The following is a 27204-nucleotide window of genomic DNA, read 5'->3' as shown; positions in this document are numbered from 1 at the left end:
TTTAAAAGAATAGATTTTTCTTCAGTGGAGTTACAGCAACACAAAGTTGCCTTGATCTTGTTCACGCTTCTCGCTATTTTTCTTGACTGTATCTAGCTACATGAAGTCCCCATTCTGAATCCCGCCTAGCGATCTTTGATTGGGTACAGCACCATACCATATAAATTAATGGAAAAAAAAAAATCAGGTCACAATTCTAAGGTCTGGAACCAGGCTAAACAACAAAACACCACCTCCGTGCCACAGTCCAGATTTCTGACCTACTGTAACTTGGCCCTTGCCTTTATTAATGTATGTTTTTATTCTATGCACACCTGCCGCGTGAGCCACGCCATGTGCGTTTTCCAGCACATGCCGTCACCTTGCTTTAAAACAAAAGCTAGTCGCACTTTTGGTGTGTTGAATATCACACATGGGCTGAGGCGTGACTGGATCAGTGTTGTCATGTAACACGAGCAAATTGCTTTGCGGATGTATCTGCTCACAGACACGAGCAGGTGTGCGCTCGTGCCCCGGTCCTACCAAGGTGATAGCTGTCCAATAGAAGAATTCATAATTTCTTCAGGGAACAAGTGCCAGCAACAACATTACCTCGGCCGAAAATGACTCAGTCAACTTAACTCAGTCATCACCATTAGTCAAGCGGAAGAGTAATTGAGCTCATCCCCATTACACGTAAGACAACAATATGGCACAGGGACGTCATTAGGTGCAGGAGGGGACAAAAGTGATGAAGAGCTCACTGAAATGAGATTGGATTTAAACAAGTGCCGCTGCTGTCCTGGGGGCCTTACATGGATGCTCTTTGAGCGGATAGGTGGAGGCTGCATAATGATGAGACACTTAGTTTCCCCACTGTTCAGATTTATGGGCTCCAAGGTCTGTTACGATCATTAGGGGGATTGTGAAAGCAGAGGGGAAATGGGGTTGAGACTATATGGGCTTGGGAGGAGGTGGAAATTGTGCAGATATTTTTTTCTGGTAACACAGCACTTTTGAGCCATAAATCTTTGATCCTCTTCTCCCCATTTGTGCAATGGCATTTTATAATGGAAGACTCCCTATAATTTCACACTCCAATTAGTAAATTACTAATGTCCCCATATGCAAGTCTTGGGGGTGGTAATAAACAAACAGGTCACATCCTGAGGGAACCTGGTTAACAAAAGAAAAATATAATTTACACAAGGTTCATAAAAATGAGTTGCTTTTATTTGAGTGTGTCTGATAGTACAAGGGAACTATAGCAAAAGGAGTTTTGTTTTTTTGTTTTTTTTTGCTTAATTATTGCAAGTAGACCGGAGGAAACTTCAGCCAGTGAGCTGGATCTCTGGCAAAGGCTTTAGAAACATCAGCAACATTTTGCCACTGCTAAAACTGAATGAACGGCAGTCATTAGGTGCTGGGAACGTGTTGAATTATTCAAGCATAGTCTACTTAAATCAACACAAACATTTGCTTTAATCTTACCTGGGGTGCATTTACAAAAGAAAAAAAAAATGTTGCCCTGAAGACTCTTATTCCCCAGAGACTGGCTCAGTTTTTAGCCGCCTGTGTTTGTTGTACTGGAAGCCTAATCACAGATTGCATGGATATTTGTGTTGACTAGTGACATGTTAAAGCACCACTGCACTCAGACATACACCTACACTGTCAGTGAATAGCTTGATCTTTGTCTACAGGACAAAAAAGCATCTGGTTTTGTCAAATGATAAAATGATCATTTTGAGCTAAAGAAAGACACATCTCCAGAAAGAAAGCAAAAATGAGATGGAAATAATCTTAAATAATTACATTTATTAATTAAATAATAAATGTAATTTAATTAAAAAGCTGCAGCAGGTGGTGGAGGAAACGTTCAGATCCTGCAAGAAGCAACATTATCGGATAAAAGCTCCATTACAAGCTAAGAGCATGTCAGCAAAACAGACCCCGAGTTTAAAAGTGGACTATTCATATTTCAGGCGGGGGTAGCTGCAGAAGCCACGGTGTGCTCACCACTGATCTGCAGCTTTCGAACACAGTCGAAAGCTGTGTTCGAAAGTGCTCACAATCGTGAAAACTTTAAACATTTACAGACAACTGAGCAGCCTCCATCTGCTGACGCAGGCCGTGTCATACAGTCTGAAGCTCAAACAACAATCAAATTAATCAATCTTGAGTTGAAATTGTTTTTCTTGTGTTTGTTTTATTTGGAATAAAGCCAGCGTTTCTGTGACTCTCCTGAGCTATGAAAGCAAACCGATAATGTCTTAGCAGCTTCCACTGGTACTGGATTTAATGCTAAAACTCACATTTCAGCTGACTCAGTGTATCTACTACCATGCAGCGCTGGTTTACAGGAATGACCAGAGCTTTCCGATCAAGGTTTGGTCAACTATGTTTTGTGGCCCCGGTGACTAAAATAGTTGTCATAATTACCTGTAGCACGATAACATTCAGTACACCTTGACTCCTGGCGGTGAGAGAACGTCTCAGAGAAGACCCTGCATCCATTCTGCTGCCAGCCATCACAGAGACAAGAGGAGGCAATGATGTAAATTGGCAACCCCTGACAGAACCTAAATATGCAAACCACTGACGCGTTTCCCTTATCCTTGTTGATGAGATAAAGGGAATGGGTTTGATTCTAAGTGATTTTAACCCGGTGTGTCACATCAGGGGTTGGCTCGGCTGCAGTGTCAGTGGTGCAGATGATGAGGGAACACACTGCGGGCCTATTTGAAAGCCGATAAACAGGCCAACAAACAGATCAACTGATATCTAGTAATCTGTCGTCACACCAATGGAGGATGTCAGAAACGTCTCGACAACAGAGAGAAATTAGTTATTTAAGAGGAATTCAAGCATGATCCATCAATCTTCATTTGCTGCCATTTATTGGTTAATTTCCTTTGTCTCTACCTTTCTCACACCCTCATCTCACACACACGTATCTGCCGACGGCCCACACACCTGACATCTTGTTTGTTTACCATGAAGAGCACAAAATGGAGCGGCAGACCCACGAAGCCTGGAGAGAGCGGTTGTGATGTCAGCAGCGTGCGAAGGTTATAATGCATGTTGAGCTAACAGCTCCTGGGTGTTCACCAAGGGCAAAGAGACTTGATTCTACCTTTAAACCATTGCTTGTGAGAAAAGAACATCTTCCACCTGATCAATGAAGAAATCCCATGGGGTTTTAAATAGATTTCTGAATTATTTTAATTTAATTCAAGTTTATTTTCTGCAAGGGGTATAGGGGTGGGGATAGAGTGCAAAGTTTACGTTTCATAGGGTTTGAGTTGATGGTGGTAGGTTGACATTTCATCCTCGTTCCCATCTGATTACGTTTGTCACCAAAATGTAATAAGGAATGCAAATTAGTACATTTCTAGGTGATAGAGCTGCAGAACTGCAACCTAGAGGCTCTGAGTCGGGACCTGCAGTGGGGTAGAGGGGGAATCCTGCATGGCGACCACCATCAGAATCCAGTCTGTTGTCAGGCTCATCCAAACCTACAACCTGCTGGGTGGTTGAACAGCCTCATTCCCTCAACAGGACCGTGTGCATCAACACATCTAATGGATCAGTTCTTTTCCCCAGCCCTTAGTTTCAGTGGGTTAGGGTTTAGGGTAAAGGGAAAGGGGGTCACAGCATGAATTATACACCCTAGTGGCGGTCGGAATCATGGAAACTTTGAATGCATGCAGTTCCATGACAACTGAGCAAACCACATGAGCTGCTGAAAACCACCTGATACAGTCAAAAAATTAAAGTTTATAGCTAGTTAGTACACCTTGAGCTGAGGTTGTTTTGTCAATGGCTGTTTCAATTGTCAAGAATGAACTGTCACCCTAGTTCATACCCTGCCCAGACACTCTCTTAACCTAACCCTAACACAGCTCTTAACCCTTTCAAAACTAGATTTTGACACAGGACCCCTCTATAATACAGGGCCACAACATTAGTTAAGATATAGCCCATACTAGATAATTTTGAATTTTCAGTGGTTTCCTTTTTCTAACAAATTGGCAATTACAATCAATGGATGGGCAGTGAAACCTGGGAGCTTCTAGGAGAGCAGGGTGCTTGGGTATTTGCTGCTTTGCCAGCCTCATAATCTGGTCTTTCATGGCAGCTAAAGGCAGCTATTAAAAAAATCCTCATATAGACTCCCCACAGAGCAATGTCCAATAGTGCCTTTGTTCCCATGAAATCAATTTTAATCAAAAAATAATCTTTAGCAAGAGCTACCAAGTGGTAGAAAAGTTTCTTTCTTGCTTAATACGCTGCACTGTCGGCTTGGCAGCACACCTCCATCTGCTGTTTTGACAGCTTAGTGGCATTGTATCTGCTATTCCATCAGAACAAGTCACTCCATCTGCTCTGCCTGCCTCTCCTTGCCATGTCGCCGTCAGTGCTTCGCTGTATCCATAATTTCCCTTTGATTTCAGAGCTCCTACCCCTGGCTCGTTGTGACAGATGCAACGAAACCACAATCAAACGTTTCCTGACAAATCTAGCCATGCTTGACCTGGTGTCTTCTTTCACTATCTCACTCTTTTTCAAGTTCATAAAGTAAAGTTTTCACATGTGCCGCCCTCTCAGTGCAAAGCATACTTCTTCAGCCATCTACAATTAGCCTGCCAAAGACAGGCCCCTCTGTGATATGATATGAGCCATCCATCACCTGACTAATGACATTAATCCTTGTGTTTCTAGCAGGATGTCGGCTCAGTGCCACTGGTTGAATCCCATATGTGTTCAAGTTCAGACCCAGTAATATAGCTGCTATAGCCACTGAGACACCAGCTTCCCGCTAGAGCACCCTCAGCTTTAATAGATTGCTGCTCCTGCAGTGGAAACACAAACACACAAATTAAATGTTTGCGTGGAAGGATTTGTTGTGTACTGTCATAGGGTAATGCAACTGTGACTCGGTGTGAAAGTGCACAACATTTCCATGTGGATGACTCTTTATGAGGTTAGAGCTGAGCCGTGAAAGCCCCCGTCTTTGTTAAACTGTGAATATACACTAGTGGCTCCCTTTATTTCTCTGTGGTGCAAGTTTAGTTATTTGCGGCTTTGGGTTCAAAAGAAATGCGAGGATGGGGAATTTCAATTTGTCAGTGCTCAGCTTGTGTTTCCTGTAGGCTGGTCGGACTGCAGCAGGCCAGCAGGAAATACACCTTGTGAGTCTGTGTGCTTGTGTGCGACAGGCAGCTGTTCAGAGGGGGCAGACACCTGAGAGGCACATTTTTAGAACATGAGCACAAAACAAAAATATGTCAGTCATAAACCTGTGGAAAAGCAGACAGCAATTGATTTAAAATGTTATGAATATGATATGACTGTGAATCAGAAAAGGAAGCAAAATTACAGTACATTCCACACTGGGTGTTAAAGGCGCATTCAACCAGTTTAACAAGTCTGAGAAAATCTGAGAACATGAGGTCGTTGGTGGTTATCTTTTTGAGCCACGCTAACAGGGTACCTTTAGAGATTAGTTGGTCAACAACAACATTTGATGGAGGAATGGATGAAATCTAATGATTGTGGTGATCTCCTGACTTTTGATGTACAGCCGCCAGCAGCTCAAATTTTTCACTTATCCAGTCAAATATTTCGACACCAAGAACATGGTTTAGCACAAAATTCATGGTTCTCGGAATGTACTGTACTCCAAGCGATCCCCTGAATTTTCTTCTAGCGCCACCAAGAGGTAGAAATTTTCTGTGAACTATAACTATTAGATGGGCTTAACTGGGTCATCCGTTTCCTCTCTGGATGAATTCTAATAACACTGACACTTCCCCCATCATCGGGTCAAATTTGTCCAATACTTTTGCTTGGTTTATAACCAAATATTTGTAAAACTGACGTCCCCACAAGCCTCAGCTGCCCTTTGTGTTTGCTAATCATTAGCATGCCAACACGCCAAACTAAGATCATAAAAATGGTAAACATTAAACCTGCAAGCATCAGCATGTACCAAAGCACAGCCTCCCCATAGAGAGACTCTTAGCATTGAAAAGAAAGTCTATAAACTGGGGGTGTGGAATTTGAAAGCAGCTGTGGAGGTTGACCCCCATTATGGACCAAAGGTGAGGAAATCTTGCTGAACCAATTTTGACAATTTGTGTTTTTAATTTGTCATCACAATCTAATGGAGTATTCTTTAGCATAAGGAAAAGAGTGGATCATAATGATGGTAATAAAGATAATAATGATTAATGCCAAAAAGGAGCTGGAAAAATACCCCATTCTGTCATAAGTCAGATATTCACATACAGTAGGGAATCGCTGATTGCAAACAAGGCTTGTACAACATTGTACTCTTGTCTCCGATGCAGTTATTGGATGAGTTAATTACCATGCAGTCCATTAGAGAGTCATGGCCTTGTCTCCAAAGTTTGCTGAGGCGTAAGCAGTGGTATGATAATGTTCACTGCTGTGATAGAAACCTATTCTTAAAAAAAAGAAAAAGAAAAAAAAATGACTACAGATCCACGGATAGGGACTTAAAGGGAAATGCTAGTCTGTTTTTCTTCCCTTTTTAAGAAATGTATTTCTCTGCATCCCTCTGTATCCCTTAAATGCTACCAAATATCTGCCAACACAACATCACAATTATTGTAGCTTTCATGTCAGGCAAAGGGCAAAAAGGTCTTCCATAAATAAGTGAGGAGTTTAGGGGAAAAAAAGGGTTTTACGCAAGATGTCCTAACAGTCTGCCAGCAGTTCAGAATTTTCACAGAGAATAAAACAAGACAACTCCTATTTATTCTATGTGTGGAGTTCTTTCCCTCTGCTGTTCTTCTGTGTCAGCCTGTTTACATAACTCACTCACTTGGCAGCAGAAACACTGGCCTTATTCTCAGAAGCCAACTTGGGACTACATCAATGAGTAATTGTCTCCACAAACCCCTCACAGTCAAGAGATAAGAGCCTAGAAAGGTCAATAAGAGTTCTAACTCTAAAAATACCTCCATTTAGTTGAGGAGGGGACTGACCTGAATGTTAATTTAAAAAAAAAAGTCATAAAAGAGAATCAAGAATTACAACAAATACTTCACTCCAGCCTATTTGTCCCGACACGGTTTCTGATGTCTCACTAAAGAGTTTCGCTCCTGCCTTAAAGTTAAGTCCTCGGGGCTGCACTTAACCACAGCTAAGCACCAACTTACAGCTGATTAAATTCAGAGTGACCCAGTCTGAAAACTATTAGCCGGTTACAAGCTGAAAATGAGCATATTAAAGCCTCTCGCTGCTGGCTCAACAGTCGAGACGAAGCATCGCGGCTGCAAGGGAAATCAGGTCAAATTAAGCAACCAGTAATATCTGTGTAAACCTCTTCTCGCTAACTAGATGAAGAACATATTCTTTATTTGCAACAACAGCCCTGGGGAGGTGTTTGCAGTATGTGGATGACACATTCAAGAGGGGAATGAAAATGGCTCTAGCAGAGGTGGTAAACATGCCTCGCTTTGGATGTACTGATGATCCAGAATACAGCCGCATAAGTCGTATCCTCATAACACATGTCATCTGCATTGCACTGACCCCCACTACCTTGTTAATGTTGATTTGCCAAAATCCAGGTCTCAGCAGCCTCTGCCAGCTTCAACTTTATACTCTGCTGCTTGATGTATATCCCGCCTTCATGACTGAGATGGATTTAATCAGTGAGATCAATAGCTGTTACCCTCATTGATCTTGGAAGTCTATTTCATGGGCAAGTCAGGCACACCTCATATTTTGTAAAAGCTGTAAATTTTACAGATAATCTAAGCTGCTAAAGGCTGTTTTTAATTAACATTAGGAAAGACTGTTTTGGAGTAATGTAAAAGCGGTGACTGATGAGTAGTTTATGCTCCTTGGAATGCATCAGAATAATTTCAGGTTTTGCCCAGAACCTTGGCTGAAGGCAGACTGCACCTCTCTTTCAACTACACTCCCACCCAGACTTCACAGGGATTTGAACTTCTTGAACCTGGCTACCTTGTTAATCTTAATAGTTACTCCTGCAGTCTAAAATAGCAGCAGCAGAATTTTCATGCTAAGTTTTAATGCTGGAGCAAAGTAGTGGTGCTCAAATTAAAGTTATGATCCTTTAGACTTTTTTTTTGCTCTCTGTGACCGAATGGTTAATGTGTGAAAATAAGATTTAGAGGTAGATGTGTGACTAGAGAGGAGGGAAGAATTCTGTTAATCATAAATGCTATCCAATTAACAAGAATCCCAACATCCACTAAATGTAATACATTTTATTTCAAAAAAAGATGCAAATAAATAATATCGTCTTCATATCCGGTCAATACAATCAAAGACAAATTTATTTCTGCTTGTCTGTGTGAATCTATTTGTATATTTTTTTTATTTAGAAATGTTATTGTTCACCAGCTGATACAACATTACATCTCAGATAGTGTTAGTCGGAGTCTGCCAAGAAACAGCCTGACATTGGCTCTTGCAAGTGACAACCTTTTCAAATCTGTGTCGTTGCCAGGTGCAATACAGCCACCACTGTTTACCAATCATCACCCCCCTGCACCATGTCACCCCTGCAGGCCGATGGCTTTGGCTCTCAGGTCACAACTATTGACCTCAATGGCGGACCTTTGCTGGGTACAATCTCAGAGCGCTGTGTGAAGATGGTGGGCAGAGCTCCATACTGTGTTGCAAAGCCTAGTGAAGGTGACACCGCGATGAAGACTGGAAGGAAAACGGGAGGCTGAGAATAACTTTGGGGCACTAATGTTTTTGGGTAATGTAATAATATACACCATTGCATCTGAAATAAAAGCTCTAACCCACCCATTTTTCCACACAGCCAGGCGCACAATTCAATTCCACTTATATGACTAAATGTTTTCAAAACTAAACTGAACAGAAATGAATGTTCACTGTTTTCATGGAGCCATTCTTATGAAAAAGATCCACTGGAAATATGTTAAACACAACCAGTTTCTCACATAAAAATGTATACTCCCCAACAAATAGGTGTTGGGGAGTATACAGTATACACACTATATGCATATGTGGAAAAAGTTGTATAAGGCCTTTAATGTCTCCCCAGAAGATGTCACTTGAGTCATGCCTCAAGACTACAAGTTTGAAAAAGCAAAAAATGTGAGGGTGTGGAGTTAGAAAGAAGTGATCTCAGCAGGCCTCTGTGCTTGAGGCTAATAACTCAAGACGACATTAGCCACTGCTACCATAACACATCTTAATCTCCAACTGAACTGTCAGCAGTCGAGTAACATACTGGGTAATGTAGGCGCCAGAATGCATGGAATAAAACTCTCTGGTTCTGATGAATGGATCTTGTTCAATATTTTTTCTTTTACCTGTCCATTGTCACAGTGACATAAACTGTGGTGTAGGTGTGCTATACTAAATTGCAAGTAACTGAACTAAGAAACAGTTGCAATAAATATCAGTTTGCACAGTTCTTTCCAGAAAACTTCCAAGAAAGCATTATGAAAATTATAAGGAAATAAAATATAGCTCTACCAGAGAAGTTGCTTTAGTTTTTGATCCAACGTTTCTACTCAGTTAGGGTTTCTGATGTACGAGGACATGATTATTGCCTGAATACACCAGCAAAAGGTGACCTGTTGACTACTTGTGGTGGATAAAGTTGGTTGTGGTTAGTTGTGTTTGGTGCAAAATAGACACAAAGAGGTCTCCTTGCATTGGCATTGCATTGATTGTGAGATGCATCCAACGTCCTTCATTATGATCCTTTTGGTTTTTCAACACCCTCAAGGGTCAGCACTGTTAAGATGGTTTGTTAACCTGGGAAAATTTACTTCGCTTCCACGTGCAAATCCACTCATTCTGTTGAAATTTCATTCATAGTCATGAATGCTGTTGTGATCAAGCCGTTATGCCCCATCAGTACTACAAAGGCTTTCATGTGGAACAATGGAAAAAGTATTTAGTTTTCAATTACATAAAACATTACCAAAGCTGTTTTTACAGTGCAAATGGGAGCAGATTAGACAAACAGAAACCTCCTTACTAAAATTTGATAATACATACCTAAATAATAGGTGGATAGAGAAATAAAGGCCTGTCCCTAATGATAGCCAGTCTCCATTCCAGGTGAGAAAAGGCTAGCACCACTGCTTTAGAATTTATGTTCAACAACAAGATTCATATTCAGCAAATTCATGAATGTGCTCCCATCAGGTGAATTACTAAATTGATGAAAACTACAGGACCCAGTGAATATGGGTAAAACAAAGGCAGTGATGGCTCTAATTATCTTACTTCCAGCTTGTTGTGATGACAGGAAAGGCGTATGACATGAAGCAGAATCTCACCTTCTGGTCGTGACTGTAGGCTAAGGCCCAGTCCTCTTCAGCGGGGTGAAATAAAAGGCTCAGGACATAGAATGTGAGGCGGTACTTCTGGAAACTGGCTCCCTCATCAGAGCTGATCAGCACGCTGCTCTCAAATTCCGGATCCGTCAACACCATAATCTGAGAGCCGGGAGAAGAGAATGGGAGGAGAAAGAGGATGTGCACACATGTGAGGGAGTAGGCAGGAGATTTGAAGATGGAAGTAGAAAGGATTTGAAGGGCGATTTTGAGTAGAGGTGGAAAGATAGGGAGATGAGAGAAGGTAGAAAAGGGATGTTAGAGGCAGGAGCGGTGTCAGCAGAAAAGGCCTGGCTTTTGGCACACGTCAGGCTTCTGCTTGGCAAACAACTCATGAGTGTGACTCTCAAGCTTCTGTTGCCATGGCTCTGTGGCTCTTCCTGAGTTTTCATCATCTTCCTCCAACAGAAGATCAAGGTTGTTCACAGCAAGAAGAGGTAAATATTGTGTAAACCATAAAGAGGACCTGAGGCATAAAGAAAAATGAAAAGATTTGACCTAATATATGACAGAAATGTGGTAGAGTTTACAGGCTAGTTGCAATTATGTGTTGTGCAAACATGGGATTAAGCAGCCATGCATGGATCTGCATATACAGTACGTTATTTTCTTTATCAGCTAGTCCTTTAGCATGTCATTTCTTAGCATTTCTCCTTCCAGTGAAATTCTAATTTCAAATTTAACACTGCCACAGTAGTAGAAGCCCTAATTTCATGCTTGGAATATTTCTGCCAGAGCTATCACAGTTATTACCGAATTCAATGAGAACAGAAATTCCACAATGCATATTTCTTTCCACTAATGACATTTAGAGTCTTTGTGGAAGCAGATAAAACAGTCACAGGAATTCCTCCTTGACTAAAGGAGAGGTGTTTGAATAGGTGTGAAATATATTTTAAGAAAATTGTATTATTCTGAATCAGATCATGCTATTGAATACACATATTCATGTTTAGAGGTTATAAAATTCAAATGTGGAAAATAAATCATTTTCAGTATATTTAACCCCTTAACGCCGTTTGTCGCGAATTCGCATCATATCGTTTCTCGTCGGACTGGTCAAAGTGAAAGAACCCCTGTTCTAATTGTTGTTACAATGTAATGGTTGTAAGCCAGTTTTGTGGCTGTTTTGATGAAATAAATGAATTTTGAATACGGGAAAAAGATGTTTTTACTGCATTTAAGCATTGAAAAAAGTGGACATATACTGTTTGTTTGAACCCTATTCTAGTTGGTGAACCTACCTAAATGTATATCTATTGTATGTGCTACAGAAAAATTAACAAACTCCTCTTAATTTAGGATACATTTAAAAGCAAAAACACAAAGAATTAATTTTTTAATATAATTCTAAATAAATGTAGGCATCAAGGGGTTAACTAGATTTATACCATGGTCTGGGTGAATACTCGATTCTGATTGGCTGCAGGGTGTCCGTTAAAAAGTGTTATAGGACACCTATAATAGAAGTTCCGGTCAAATAGCCTGATTTTTTTAAATTATTGCGCTGGCTCAAATGCTAGTTGGACACCGTGGCAACAGAAACTCCAAACATACGTTAACATACGTTATTTCACAGTTTATTTATCACAACAGCAAGACAGTAGACAAAACATCAGTGATTTTATAGTTTCTTTTAACCATTTCATAAAAACGATTTAGGAAACTATCTGTGGACTTTGATTCTTTGAAACAAATTTTTGCGTCATCCTCTGGACAAACACAAGCAGTAAGAGGTGCACTTGTCCTCTGAAATGATACTTTGTAACGTAACATAACGCTAAGCAATCATCTCACTTCCCTCCACTGATTAGGCCTAATATAAGAGCTGCGGGCGACTGAGCTGCAGGTTCTGTGGCCAGAGCTGGTTACCTTGGCAACGCTCAGCCGCTTCTTGTGAAAAACTTAGGATTTTAACGGTAAAAAACAACATTAAGGTATTCATAATTGATTTAACATTTTTTTTTCGTAAGTGACCATGGTATAAGCGGGATAAGGCCCTTCGAGGTGTCCATTATCAGAAATGAATGGACGACGCGGAGGCGTGAACCGTCCGTGCATCCTGCACCTTTGTAGGTTACATAGTTAGGGATTTGCAATGTTACACCTAAATAAATACAGGTGTTAATTTAAATTGTACATGCAGCTATATGATACACATGGTGGTTACACTGGCCTATTACTGACATTCTTATTTACAGAATCAAACCTAGAATAGCTTTATTATCAATCACAAGGCAATAGGGTAATGACTCTGATCAAACTAAGTTCTGGATAAAATCACACAGTACACAAGACGTTGTTGTTGTCTTTTCTGACCACTTGGGAGCAGAGAAACAAATCTGAAAGGTTGACATATTTTCACTTTATAAAGCTAATATGGTGAATATGTTAGCAAACAGTTGCTCTTTTACACATCTAACAGACACTTAGCAAAATTATTATTCTACTGGAGTCCATTAGAGTTTGCAGCATTAGCAAAGCTTTACTATTGTTGTTTATTTCTGGTGACCTGGTGAATATAAGTCCAATATTCAACTCATAGCTCTGTTTGGGTCTCGACCAACTGCTGAGGAAATGATCCACTTCTTTAGCTGCTAGCTGTTGGACGCTTTTAGCTTAGCTAGCCATAGTTAAACCCGTAATCTGTCTGCTGTTTGGTGGCAGGCAGGTAGTGTGGATTTATCAAAGCTTTTTCGCTTTTTTTCGCTCTTCCTCCTGCAGCTGGAAGCAAGGCTGATGAGAGGGGCAGAACAATTAGCTAACAAGGCTTCAGTGTCGGGGGGTTATTCTCTGCCGATTTATTGCTTTATTGCCCTTCACATTATGTTTAGTCGTTTGTTGCATTATTAATATGAAAAATATCGACTGAAATACCTTGAAATGTTTATCTCTTTGTCATGAGTCTTTTCTCTGACTTACACTACGACACCTATACCTCTGCAAGCATTGTGTGGTGGAATTGTGGGTACTGGCTGCGCTCCTGGCCCGAACGGTTGTTCCTCTCATCAATTCTAGTTGAATTGGAAAAACACAGCGCATTTGTCACTGAATAGAAATACTAACCCTCTTTCCAGAGCTTTAACCAGGAGCCCTCCCCCGTGGTGAATTAGATAAATTGCTGTTTCATTAAGCACCAATAAACAGGCAGCAAAATCTCAACCTGGATTTCTCATTGGCCCGGTCTTGCTGATGCCATTCATTGCCTGTCACTGTGTAACAGCGAGGCCTCATCTGCTGGTGCCGTTGGGGCTTTTCAGATGTAATTTATAGGTTATAGGCAAGAATCATATCCTGTTATATTACAGTAAGCAGCAACGTCTATTATGAATGGGAAATTACATCTCGTATTGCCTTATTTTGAGTCAACTGTCAGGAGTTTCACTTAAATAGAAAGGTAGAAATGTGTTGAAGAGGTCTATGCACATACTGTACATTTCATAGTGAAATGCAGCCTTCCTCCCTACTCAAGCCTTGTACTCACTTATTAATGTTGTGTGTTCCCTCTCCATGCTCTCATTGTAACTATAGCTTTCAGTTGCAGTGCTTTTAGCTCATCTTTTTTTAAGCCTTGATGCGGTGTAAGGCTCCTTACAATGAGCTCTTTTAATACTGGGAACGAAGCCTAGAAAGTATTGTCACATTCACATTACTCATTTACCACGATGTTAAGTGTGAAAACAGTCACATTATTTCCCAACCTTGCACATTATCGTAACAAGCCAGTTTCTGTCTGTCGCCTCTGCGATTAGAAAAAACCCACAACCAATTTGAAGCCAATACAAAGGCAGGAACAGGAACAGTGGCCAACTTCTCTCCTGCCTACTAAAACAATCACCCTCAAACAATAATTACTCACTTCCAAAATCGGAGTGACCGATAGCAAGGGGTGATTAAGATTTCCCTCACAGCACGCGCTCAGCCTTTGTGAGGGAGCGGGAGAGTGAGGAGGGTAACAATACGAAATCGATAGAGGTTGGAGGGATAACCGTTTTGTTTTATCAGCCCGATGTTGAGCTGTGCATAAGCTGAAGCACAGCGATAGAAGCCAGTAGTTGTCGGATCATGAGGTAAGTGGAGGTATGGATCAGAAACAGAGGGAAAGAGACGCCCTGCAGCAAACGAATCACGTCACACCAGATCAATTGAGCTTAGTCTGCCTTTGACAGGAGGCTTTAACAGAGAGTTGTTGCTGCAATATGCTCATTAACCATGGATCAAGACTTAATCACCCACATTTAGCTATCATGTTTTCACTGTCTTGCTTCCTCAATGGCATTTTAACTGTGCATGTCTTCATTTTTAAATTAACCTAATCCTCCAGCCATTCAATCACACCGCTCATGGACTGAGCGCACACCCAGCTCAGCAAAAGACATCAAAATACAGCCATGAAGATTCATGGGGGGTGTCATTTTCAGAGGCTTTGCACTAAATGTCATTACTATCATTCAAATCTATAATGTGACATTGTAAAAGGTCACCGCTTCAACTTTTCTTCTTGGACAATGTAAGAGAAAAATCTACATGTGCTCCCAGAATGTTTGCAGTGGACATATAATGATTTCTTTATTGTGGCTGAAAGGAATATCTCAAAGAGCAGCAGATGATTATATCTTACAATGAGTGATTAGGCATCCAGGCCGCTCTCTTTATCCGGTGGAGCACAGGCGGACGCTAAATAAGGTCTCTCAGTGCAAGGAGGCAATGGAGGGACGTAGCCAGCATTCAGGCAAACTTTCATCCGTCTACATGATGGCAAATCGAAATAATTAGACCAGAGATAAGATGCGGAGGGGGAAACGACCCATGGGCAGAGCCAGAGGTCAGCCATTAGAGTAAAATATTCTCCTGAGATTGTTACTAGTATTTTGGCTGCAATGACTCACACAGTAACATGCATGCAAGAACATAGATTGGTTTAAAAATATCAGATATCCTGAATATACTTTGGTGAAACTGATATAAGGACTGTATTATTCCTAGGTGTTTACATCCTGTGTGGTACAAGTTTGAATCCTCTTTTTGCTTCTTGGGGTGTTAATAAAGTTTGTGTAATCTTATGTAACTGAAATTACAAAAAAAAAAAAAAAAAAAAGTGTGTCACATCAGCAACAGAGAGAACCTTAGGGACTACATTCCTGCTTTGCCCTTGATGTGGAATTAAATTTTCTCCACATAAAAAAGGCAGGAGGAGTGAGTCATGAGGTGTAATCAGCATTCGCTGTAATCTGTTCCTCGCCCTGGCGTGGTTTAGCTCAACAGTCCCAGGATCCTAACTCCCACGCCATGCAGTGGATTCAGGGTCAGTACCTCAGCTCGGCCTTGCAAAAGTAAGGCTGATGAGCCCGAGCACCTCCACAGCTCCTCCACGTCCTCATCACACACAGAGTCTTGCTTTATTTTCTGTAACTCTGTTGATAGCACGCAGATTTCTATTTATCCAGTATTTGTCTTACAAGCAATTCCACAAGAACAATATGATTATTCTCAAGGATGACATGTCTAAAGTTTTGCGACACCTGCCATATATTCTCAACTTTATTATCCGGTGGCCATGACTAGTTCTTTACATAATGCTGATGGGCAGTAATCTTAAATCTTCATAGGTCCTTGAATCTGTGAATAACACTGTCTTTCTTACCTGTGTTTTTGTTTTCAGATGTGTTCTGGAGAGGAAATAGGCCTGCATATTGAACACTAAACTTCAATCCCTACAATTCCAGTATATACATACAGTATATACTACTCTGTTTTCCATGTGTAAAATGTAAATAGAAACAGAATATGATGATTTGCAAAATGCTGAAGCCCCAGATTTAATTGAAAATGGCACAAAGTCAACATATCAAATGTCGAAACAGAGAAATTTCCTTGTTTTCTTGAATCTTCATTCAGAATTTGATTCCAACAAAATGTTTCAGAAAAGTTGTTCAGGATCATGTTTATCACTCTGCATCACCTCCTCTTAGAACAACACTCTGTAAACGTCTGGGAACTGAAGAGACCAACTGCTGTCATTCTGAAAGACGAATGTTTTCCATTCTTGCTTGATGTACGATTTCAGCCACTCAACAGTTCAGGTCTCCTTTGTCATATTTTATGTTTCATAATGCGCCAAACTGGTGACAAGTCGACCTGCAGGCAGGTCAGTTTAGTAGACTCTTTCACTACAGAGTTATACACACAGGATGCAGTTTGGCATCATCTTGCTGAAATAAACAAGGACTTATCTGAAAAAGACGTCATCTACTTGGCAGCATGTTGCTGCAGAACCTGAATTTATGGTTCAGCATTAATGGAGCCCTCACAGATGTGCAGGTTGCCCATCCAGGTTTACCATCATGGACGTGCACTGATAACAAGCCGGACGCTGCATCCATGATATCTAAAAACAATTTCAAAACTTTGACACGTCAGACCACAGGTCAGTTTTCCACTTCGCCTCAGTCCATCTTAAACTAGCTCAGGACCAGAGAAGGCGACGGTGCTTCTGGATCTGGTTTCCTCTTTGCATGGTAGAGTTTCAGCTTCATTTGTGGCTGCAGTGATGAACTGTGTTCACAGACGGTGGTTTTTGGAAGAGTTCCTGAGTCCATGCAGTGAGTCCACTACAGACTCCTGTCTGTTTTCACTGCAGTGCTGTCTGAGGGTCCAGATCACAGCCAGACAATACTGGTTTTGGGCCTTGCCCCTGCTTACATAGATTTCTTCAGATTCTCTAAATCTTTTAATGCCATTATGTACCATTATGTACTGAAGACAGTGAAAACCAAAAATTCTTAGCAGTTTTACATTAGAAACAAAGAAACACTATTCTGAAATTGTTTCACACTTTGCCAGCACAGTCTGTCACACTGTGGTGAATCACAAAGACCCCAATTTTTTTGTACCCCATCATGTTACTAACCTGATTATATATATATATATATATATATATATATATATATATATAGAGAGAGAGAGAGAGAGAGAGAGAGAGTGACGAGTGCACCCAGCAAGTCTGTAATGTATGATTAACAAAAGGTGCCATTTGTGATAAAACTTATCATTATATCCTCTCATAGTGCATTTAATTTTCTCAAGTTTGAGAAAAAAAACAGTGTCTTTGAGGCACTAAGACAGAGTGAGGTTCAAGAGATCGCGACTGAAAAGAAGGCAGCGTCTGGCTACCAAAGATGTGAAATTTATCATTTCTTTTTGCACAGACTTTAATCAACCTGACTCATCAGGGGCCCAAAGCAGGCAATCAATGAACAGTCCTGTAGATAGATTCCAATTATGGTAGACATTGTATTAAAATAACCAGACCAAAAAGCATGTAACCGTGGGCTGAAGGAAAACACAGGGCTCAACTGACAATCCGGGTCAAATGTTTCAGTTTTTCCTAAATCTTTAAAGTATTGAAACATCACATCATTCTTGATATCTTGATCTTGATATATAATCTTATATATATACACACACACAAACAAATACGTTTGTGTGTATATATATATATATATATATATATATATATATATATATATGTATAATTTGTTTGAACACTAGCCCACATCGATGTATATAGTACTGTGGATAGGTACCCCCACTCTTTCCTACCAAAAGTCTTCTCATGATCCAGTGAGAGTACATATAAATTATCAGAATGTGTCAAATGAATTATCGTTAAAAGAATATGAGTATTAGAAAAAATATGATGTCCCTTGATAAAACCATTCTGTTCCCCAGAAACAGTACAAGGCAAAATCCAGAGAATAATAGTAAAAGGAGAGCTACTGAAGCTTGAGTCAGTGTGGGAGGTAGCAAACTATTTTTCAGAGATTCATTTAACACTGACAGAAGTAAAGGTGCCAATTTGTCAATACATTCCTTTAAAAGCTCTACTGGAAATCCATCAGGACCTGGGGCTTTATTAAATTCCATTGCTCTAATTGAAAAATGTAATTGTTGAAGGGAAAGTGTGGTATCCAAATCATTTGCACAGTCAGGGGCTACGGTAGGATTTCCTATATTAGCCAGGAATGTTTTCATTTGGGTACTACCTGTAGGGAATTCTGATTTGTACAGGGAAAAAAATAAATGATTTGTGGCATAAACAGTTAGGTTACAGTCATTGTCAATAGATCTTATAGAGTCCTGGATTTGGCTGGCCGGTTCTGAATGTGTCCTTAAGCAGGGTGGCTACAGGCGATGGTATTGACGACCGTCTCCTTATGGACCCCCATGATTATGTTGTTCAATCTGGATTGAAGGTGGTCACATTTATTCTCCAACTCAGCAGCAGCAGCAGCTCAGTGCTTGAACTTGATCTTCAGTTCAACAACGTTGTCCATGCAGGCAGAAAATGACTCCTCTATTTCCCCCACAGTGTGATTAACTGAAGCAGATTTATTGTTGGCAAATTGTGTTTTCAGCATTCGGTTTTAAAAATCCATCAAATGCCCTGTCTTAAGTTAATAATTTTATCTTCAAGGTGTCCACGTTTATAACTTTTGGTTCTGGCTTCGGCGAGGTGGAGCCACGCCAGAGTCGAGGTACCTGTCGCTGTGGTCACTACCATGGCCATAATAACTCATCCAAAGGACAAAACTCGCTGAGATATCTCCCCTCAAAATAAATCAATAAGTAAATAAAATGTATTCATGTCCTGCTCCATAGGTCGTCAGCAGTGCATCATCTATCATCAACTTGAGTGAATACTGGACTTTCATTTGTCAGGTTGCCAGAAACACAACTCCAAATGAATAATTCATTGTCGTTCTGTACCTGCTGGATGTATAAAGCAGCAACTGTCTGTTAACAAGTTACCTCAAAGACAGACATCTCAATTAGACAACCTGCCATGACCTTACAGACAATATAACATGTCTCCTGTTGGCGTACTGTGTATTTACTTGAGTTTCACCTCTGAGGTAAAAACCAGTGAAATGTTTATTTGTCACAAGCTGAAATATGTTGTGATCGTAGCAGAAGCTGAGAAGTGTGAAAAGCCACTCAGGCATGTGGAGTGCAGTGGACTCACTCCACATGCAACTCACTCAGGCATGTCTGTCACACAGTGATGCCAATCTCAAGTTAATTAATACTGGGCACCATAAGTGACAGCACTGGTCATACTGCACCAAATAAGGTTGTAGCAGTAAAATTCCTGAACTGAGCAAGGGTGCCTTTTATAACTCTGAATTCATTTGCAAGAGGAAGACCACTGTATTATTTCTTCTTTCAAAAGTTCCATAGTTTCCCATTAAGTGCTCAACTCGTCTTTTCTCTCAGCTGTGGTCAAGTCAAAACAATCCTGTAGTTTTTCTACATGTACTGTAACAATCATCCCGAGTATGTTACTGCACATTGTTTTTAATATTACGTTCATGGAAAAATATCTTATGCTGATTTTTACTGGTGATTGTAGACACTACACTGACTCAGACACACTATTTTGTGGTTGAAATCATGAAAATATTCAAATAATGAGTCGCATTCAGTCATTGCAACTAATTGTGTTTAATGTCAAGCTGCCTGAAACTCTAATGTTAATGTCTGCAGCCTGGGGAACAGCCCAGTTTAACGCTGTGTCACCTTCACCTCTTCCATATGCATACAATCTGATGTAATTAGTGGTGGACTACTAACAAGAACTGGCTCAATGAATATTTTGTGTGCAATACAGTTTGATTTATTTAATTATTTTGTTACAATAAGTTGACCAGAAACATATTGATATGGACACAGCCTCGGGGCAGTCTAGTGTCAGATGGAGACTAGACTCCAGACTTTAACAGAGCTGCTCACAGCACTCTGACCTCTTGGCTACGAGTCCACTTGTCTATCAAACTGTTGCTCGGAGAACCAGACGGGTGGAGTTCACAACATGAGGGCAGATTGACTGCCTGATACTGTGAGCTATGAACCACGGTGCAGAAAAGTGTAGGGATTTAGAGTGTTTCCTATATAATGGACCTATGGACCAGCCTACATTGTGCAGGAAACAGGATCTGTTACCTGCACAGTTCAGTTCAGCTAATGTGAAAGCTGAATGTGAATTTTCATTCAATTAAACCAATACCGCTTTTACACCAAATAAGTGCTAATATGTTTTAAAATCATGGGTTTTTTATACCTTTTATGAAATAATGATGGTGAGATGGAGTGTGTGATGAGTTGACAATTATGTCTGGATAGTTTCCAGTGTTAAACTGTTATTTTGTTGTATTTTGCAGGAAGGCAATGCACTAAATAAACAAAATAATTAAGGAGGTGTGGATTTACCTGCATAATTTATGTCATAGTTCGTTTTGTAAATTCAGCATGATGTACATTTCCAAAGCACAAATTACAGAATTCCCAACAGAGTCACGTCTTATTCACCACTCAGCTGCTCCGAGTCTCTGCTCTCTAACAGAAATATTGGTTTTATTCACTAAGAAAGTCCTGTCTCTTCAATTTTGTACTTTTTTTTCAATCTGTGTCAAGCTACTGTCACTGATGGCCAAGACTTTCTGCAGATGTTCCAAACCAAAGGACTCAAGAAATGCCCTTGAAAAGTTGATTTGTACAATTATGACCTCTCAGTCATCCAGGTCATGGTTATCCAAGGATGGTCCAATCAAGCAAACTGGACTTTGTTAAAGAAAGTTGAAAATGTTTCTTCAGTTCAAACTGACTGGTGGGCAGTCCCGGGTATTTAAACTGTATGGGGTTGTTATCGAAGATAATCACTGAATAAGACTGAAAAATAAAAGATTTGCGACATCTCACCTTTCTCTTGTTAGTTGGACAGACGTACAGGTAACTCAGGACAGTCTTGGATCCCACTTTGTCATTCATTCTCTCATATGTGGAGCCGTAGTCAGTGGATCTGAATAAAGGAAGTAAAGGGAAAATGCAGTCAAGAGCAGGCAAATACTACAGTAGATAAACCTGACAAGGCACACTGAAGGCTCACTAAAAATCTTACAAAGGATTACTGGGACATTGTACAGTTCATGTCAAATTATACATTATTTATTTTGCAGTGATGAAAAAGAATGCAATATCACAACCTACAGTGAAACAGCAAGCATATATGTGTCTGTGCAGGAGTGAAACCTCTGGCAGTAGAATAAGAGGAGGTTAACAAATCATCTAGCTGCCAACAAAAACGAACCATTCAAAAACGTCTGGGGACCCGGGACTGTAAATAATTAATTCTCCTCTGATGACTACTATGAAATAAGATATGACGAGTGCAAAAACATGTGGATGTTCCTGAACCCATGGGCTTTAATAATTTAACAGTAGGAATGAGCCTGTTAGCCAGCACAGTCCCTAGAAACTCTCCATAAATCCATCATCACTAGTAGCTACCAAATCTGCCTTCAAGTAGAATATTACATCATTTACAGGGCCGTACTCATGTTTCCTTTTTGTGTGTGTGGAAGCTGCATTCATGTGCTTAGGATTTTCAAATATTTCTCTCTGTGGGGACAGAATCACCCATCCAGAACTGTGGCAGAACTCCCATTTGGATCTGCAGTCTTCTTCGCAGCGAGGAAAGTGAAGACGATAGCTATTTCAGTGTTCTTTCCTTTTTCGGTCAGAGCTCCTTCCACGGTAACGGGGTCTCAGTGAAATTGCAAAGAGATTTCTCTCAATTCTAATTCGCTCCAGAATGCCTCTGAGAGGCACAGTTGTTGCTATGATTACAAAGCCCAATAATGAGTCAGACAGCATCATTTCCACAGCACATTAAAGTGGAGGTGTGGGGAGAAGTGCAGCGCTGAGAATCCTCCTGATTTGGAGCAGGGCTGTGGACTACACTGCTGGCCTCTGAGTAACACTGCTGGAGCCTCCTGAGAAGAGACTTCATAAATAACACTGAAGCATATGTTGTTTTTGGCATGAAGTTAAGTACCACTGCCAGGCGTACCTTCATCATCCGGTCACCTTAATGCATATGCTTAGATTTCTTTAATGGAAACGGGTGATATCTTGCTCTTACAGCAGGGAGACGTCAGCTCTCAGATGTAGACCAAGATTAAGTGTGACCCCCTAAAAACTCAAACCCTGCACAAGAGAGCCAGTCAATACAGAAAGGAAAATGAGCTGATTTTATTGGAGGAGATGGCAGGATGACAATAGGAAGGTATCCACCTCTCTGTTGTTGTTTTTGGACTGCTTTGAAATGGAATTTGGAAATGGTCAAGGTGGGTAATGATGGCCGTGACACCGTGCTGCATTGAAAAGGCAGTATTTTAAAGCTTCTGTCGTTAGCTATACGCTGTACTTTCACCGTTCTCAGTCAAAATCCTTCTAGTTCAACCAAATGCATGAAATGTGCCCAAAATGTGAAATTTGCTGGTTTGTGTCAGGAATAAATTTGCTTCGTAAAAAGTGAAACTGACCCTTTATTCACTGATGATACCTCTTCTCACTGGAATATTTCAGGTAGTTAAAGATGCTTTCAGAGTTTCTGACCGCCAGCAGTGCTGAAGCAGCGTTGTTATACGTGAGGCCCTGTTTTGGTTCTATCTCATGCACAAGCACATGGGCGGTGCTGCCGGTTTGTCACCAGCTCCACCGATCAACAATTGGTGGTGGTAACACCCCAAGAAACTTGTCTCACAGGATCCCTTTTAAGGGAGGGAAGAAAGTTATTATTATTATTATTATTATTATTATTATTATGTCATTTCTTATTTCACATGAGTAATGTGTAAGAGGTTAGACTGCCGAGCTCTACAGACACTCTACTGGGATCTATAATTTCTTCACTGCACAGCGAAGAACATGTTTTTTTTTTATATTTCAATCAAATTAAATTAACAACTTCACATAACAGCTCAGTCAATGTCAATCACTATAATGCTGGCTATAATGTTTGACAAATACAATTAAAAATTCCCACAATTAAATTTAGGCAAACTGAAAGTCTTTGTTAAGAGCTCAGAGTGTGTTTCCAGCCATCTTTGGCCTGCCCTTGGCCCTCTAATCAAATTAAGTCTTGAGATACTGACAAGTCCAGTTTGACCTGAGCCATACTTTTAAGCATCCTCAGTGATGCAAAGAGGATTATTCATGCAAAAATTTCACAGTACATCAGTAACTGTTCTGCCTTGTTTCTCTTAAATGCCAAATGCTGCTTTTCTTTTAAAATAGCCAGACTTTAACCCGACTGCAGACTGCAGCATACTTCTTTATTTAGGTTTCTCTTTGTTGATTGTCTGGACATTTGAGAGTTGTTTTTTTTTTTTAGATTGGATTGATTGCTTTTAAGGATTGGGGACTATATTAGGATGTGAAAATCCACTTCCACGAATGCTCTGTCTCCATATTTCACTGTTGTCATACGGCGCTGGAAATAGACCAATGATTGTGAAAACCCTTACACTCCAGTACACTGACACCAGCTTTGTGACGGCTGGATCACCCACCACCTCCTGTATGGCAGCAGGAATAGGCAGGATGTAACATTTGTTCTGGCTGACATGCTGTGCTGTGGCCGTCAGACCGGCCTGTGTCTGGAATGAGGCATTTCTGCCTATTCGCTCTTTGCAAAATAGATGCAGGTCTGCTCTGACGGCTGTGTGACACTTAAGTTTTCCTGTCGCTGTGTCACATTAGAGCATTTCTGGGCTTCACTTTCTCAGCCTTTAGATCTTTATTTGAGGGTGAATCTTTAGGGAATTAATACAATGGCTAGTTATTGTAACCCGAGTTCTGCGAACACACACAGAGCCCTTGAATCAGCAACCCAGCATTCCTTTATGTCTGTGCTAGACAATTCTACACCTCATGATTTATGTCTGATGCCAACATTCAGCGCCAAAGCAGGACGTAATGTGTCCTTTATGTACAGAGGGGGAAATTATAGGCGGCCGTGCTGATGAGTGGACATGTGATGTGTCAGCCTTTCCTGCAGAACACTGTAGTTCATGTCCTGTCAAGGAACTGTGATTAATCTTTACCTTTTATTTGTTTAACAATAACCACAATCTTTCAGTCACCTTAACCAAGTGTTTTACAGTTGTCTAAGCATGCCTTAACCACTTTATTTTCAATAACCACAACCTCTCCCTGACCTTCAGCACTGATCCCATGCCTATGGTAGGCCAAGAATCAAGTACACGTCCATGAGTAAATACACATAAATACACTTTATGTTTTGGCTGATATAAAGCACCAATATGTTCCAGCATTCAATGAGTGGCAGAAGAAATTTCCAGATACTGCAGTTAAGTTAAAGTACAGCGATGTAGAAATACTCCACTACAAGTAAAAGTCCAGCATGAAAAGCTCTACTTAAGTAGAAGTACAGAAGCATTTGAAAAAAAAAAAATGAAGTAAAATCAAGTAAAAGTACTTGTTTGTATGATGATGATGAACAAATGATGATTTCCCAGAGTTTCCACCCAGCATCTCTGTGACGCTGCGTATGCAACATGTTTTTGTTCTGTCCTCCAAGCAGCTGCAGACCCCACAGGGAGCGTTTCAGAAGCGGAGCGTTTCGCCTGCTTTATCTTGTTAACTTGCTCAGATTTTGCTTTTTTGGTCATTTTTCTTTCATATGTTGTGCTTTCACCATGGGTAAGTACGCCCCGTAGTTAAGTGGTTTCCTTTCACCCCTCCGATTACCATCCATCACTGACTTGATGTAGGTCTATGAGAGGCAACAAGAGCACAGTCAAAATATGGGGTCAGCTCCCTTTTTGATTGACTAAGTATGAACATTTTCAAGGTGCAGAGGAAATCATGTGTTCCAGCTGAAAATATCTCATCTTTCTATTGCATCATTTTTTGCAAACTAATACGGTAAAATATTTCTGAAGTCTGCAGAGGAACAAGCCTCTTCTCGAAATGATCGCATGATTACAACGTTTATCTGAGCCTCGTTTTTCAGTCACCACTCGCCTGTCTGCTGAGTCCACGGAGATGCCTGTTTACCTCTTGATTTGTCTGGTAGCTGCGTGCAAAGAAAGGAAGAGTTGAACAGACTGTGTCTAGAAAGAATGGAGGGAGGGAAGGAAACTACTGCCAGCGCCTTGAGTCCTCTACATATTTCCAATTTGTGGCACATCACCACTACGCTTTTTGCAAAAAGCAACGGGCTTCCATTTCTGTTTAGACAAGCAGTTTGTGAGCTTTGCTGTCGAATTCATGGCTGGTTCAGGCTCGTGGTGAAAGATAGCGGCTGAAAATATTTTTGTGACTATCAGTTAAAGAGATTAAGGCAGATTTGAATCAGGATGTTGCATCAGGCTCTCTGTCTAAGTCAGTTACCATGAAACAGACTTACCACACCGGCAATATTATGTTCTTGGAGGCATGGTATTTAAAGAGAATAATCGATAGCAGAATATGAAAAGGTGTATCATCCTTTTTTCTTTAATCTGACTTTATCGTTGTGAAGAAGAACAAAAACTGAGATTCCAGCATTTGTTGAGTATGCCAGGTCAAAATTCTCTCGAAATTCAACTAATTAAAAGATACCAAAATGGCATCTGCTGCATGCACACAGTCGCAAAGTGGAGGTCTCCATTTGTTTTCATTTGTAAGCTGAAGTCCTCCATTTTTTCGAGAGCAGAGAGGGAGAGGCAGTGTAGAGCATCGCAGTGTGTGAACATCAAATGATTGGGAAAAAAAGGCAGACAGAAATTGCATTAGGGAATGTTTGTGAGGTTTTGCCAGATGGCTGCCAGTAAAGCAGAACGATTCAGCGTTGGTGTAAAACACTGTTGACCAGGCTCTGGGGAGAGAGAGGGAGATAGAGAAAAGCCTTGCACTTCAAAGGCTGGAGGATGAGAACTCCAACCAAATCATCTTAGTTTCTCAAGTGCGTACAAAGAAAGCACATCACCCCGAAGCATACAGGAATTAAAGAGAAACAAAGTCTGCTGCAATATTGTTCCAGGGAAAACAAAAGGTTACTGATCTCACTCTTCTCGCTGAAACACTTTGACACTAAGACTTCAGCTTGCTTGTAGAAAGCTGCGTGTGCACGCGAAGGCATATGAAACAGCAAAGAGACACAAAGTGAGCAGAAAACACCGAATCAATATTCATCAGGGGTCCGAAAATGAAGGCGTCATCAGGTGGCTGTCGGAGTCGGACCGCAGCAGAAGCAGCTCCATTGTCTGTCCTAAGAAAGAGAGTCACGCTGAGACACAGGAGGCCCAGAAAGCCAGAGCGGCGGCGTGAGGAAAGGTTTCTTAGCAGAGAACCCCGCGGCAAAATCAAGCCTGAAGACTCTGAACACGCGCCGACTGATTCGCTTGAAAAACATTCTCTGCACTGGTGAACCGAAGCGTTCGATGCAGTGCTGAGGGGTCAGAGGTAGAGACGCCTGAATGCGTTGCAGACATTTCCACTGCAATTGTCTGAATTGTTGGAGTATTTTGTTCCAGGAACACACTCTAGGGGGATGACAAAGCCAATTCCGTTGCAGCCACAGGTCCTCGACACGAGCCTGCACTCTGGATGGAATCCAGGGAACTTTGGATGACCGGGAAAAGAACTAAACAGAGCTGTCGCCGGAACAAAACGCCTGAGAGTAGAGACCAGACCTGAGAATCCTCATCTTAACCTTCCTTTACCCTGCAAAGCTGTAGCTGAGCTCTCTCTCTCTCTCTCTCTCTCCAGTGCTAGCTGTAAATCTATTTATCATATATATTTATGTGCTAGCAGCACAGATCTGGAAGAAACATTCCTACTTCCCCAACCCCCTTCAATGTCATTCTCTAATTGTCCACCAGATGTCCTCTGACTTTTCCACCTGACCACCTGTTTCTACTCTCCAACATTAGCCCAAACCAAGGTTGACCTTTTTGCTATATTTTATAAATTATGCTAGCGCACT

At 40.9% G+C, this 27204-nt stretch overlaps 1 protein-coding gene across 1 annotated transcript in view; it reads right to left on the bottom strand.

Annotated features, from left to right (window-relative positions):
- sorcs3 (sortilin related VPS10 domain containing receptor 3) overlaps positions 1–27204 on the bottom strand; it is a 185787-nt gene that overhangs the window by 65874 nt on the left and 92709 nt on the right. Inside the window, exons 3-4 of the mRNA XM_041965059.1 lie at positions 21129–21228; positions 10314–10472 (exon numbers count right to left, since the gene is read on the bottom strand). Coding sequence (XP_041820993.1) covers positions 10314–10472; positions 21129–21228 — 259 coding nt within the window. The remainder of the gene's footprint in view (positions 1–10313; positions 10473–21128; positions 21229–27204) is intronic.

The sequence above is a fragment of the Chelmon rostratus genome, chromosome 3 (genome assembly GCF_017976325.1).
Source record: "Chelmon rostratus isolate fCheRos1 chromosome 3, fCheRos1.pri, whole genome shotgun sequence".
Taxonomy (NCBI): domain Eukaryota; kingdom Metazoa; phylum Chordata; class Actinopteri; order Chaetodontiformes; family Chaetodontidae; genus Chelmon; species Chelmon rostratus.
The sequence above is the reverse complement of the archived record's forward strand: the minus strand, read 5'-3'. Positions and strand labels throughout refer to the sequence as shown.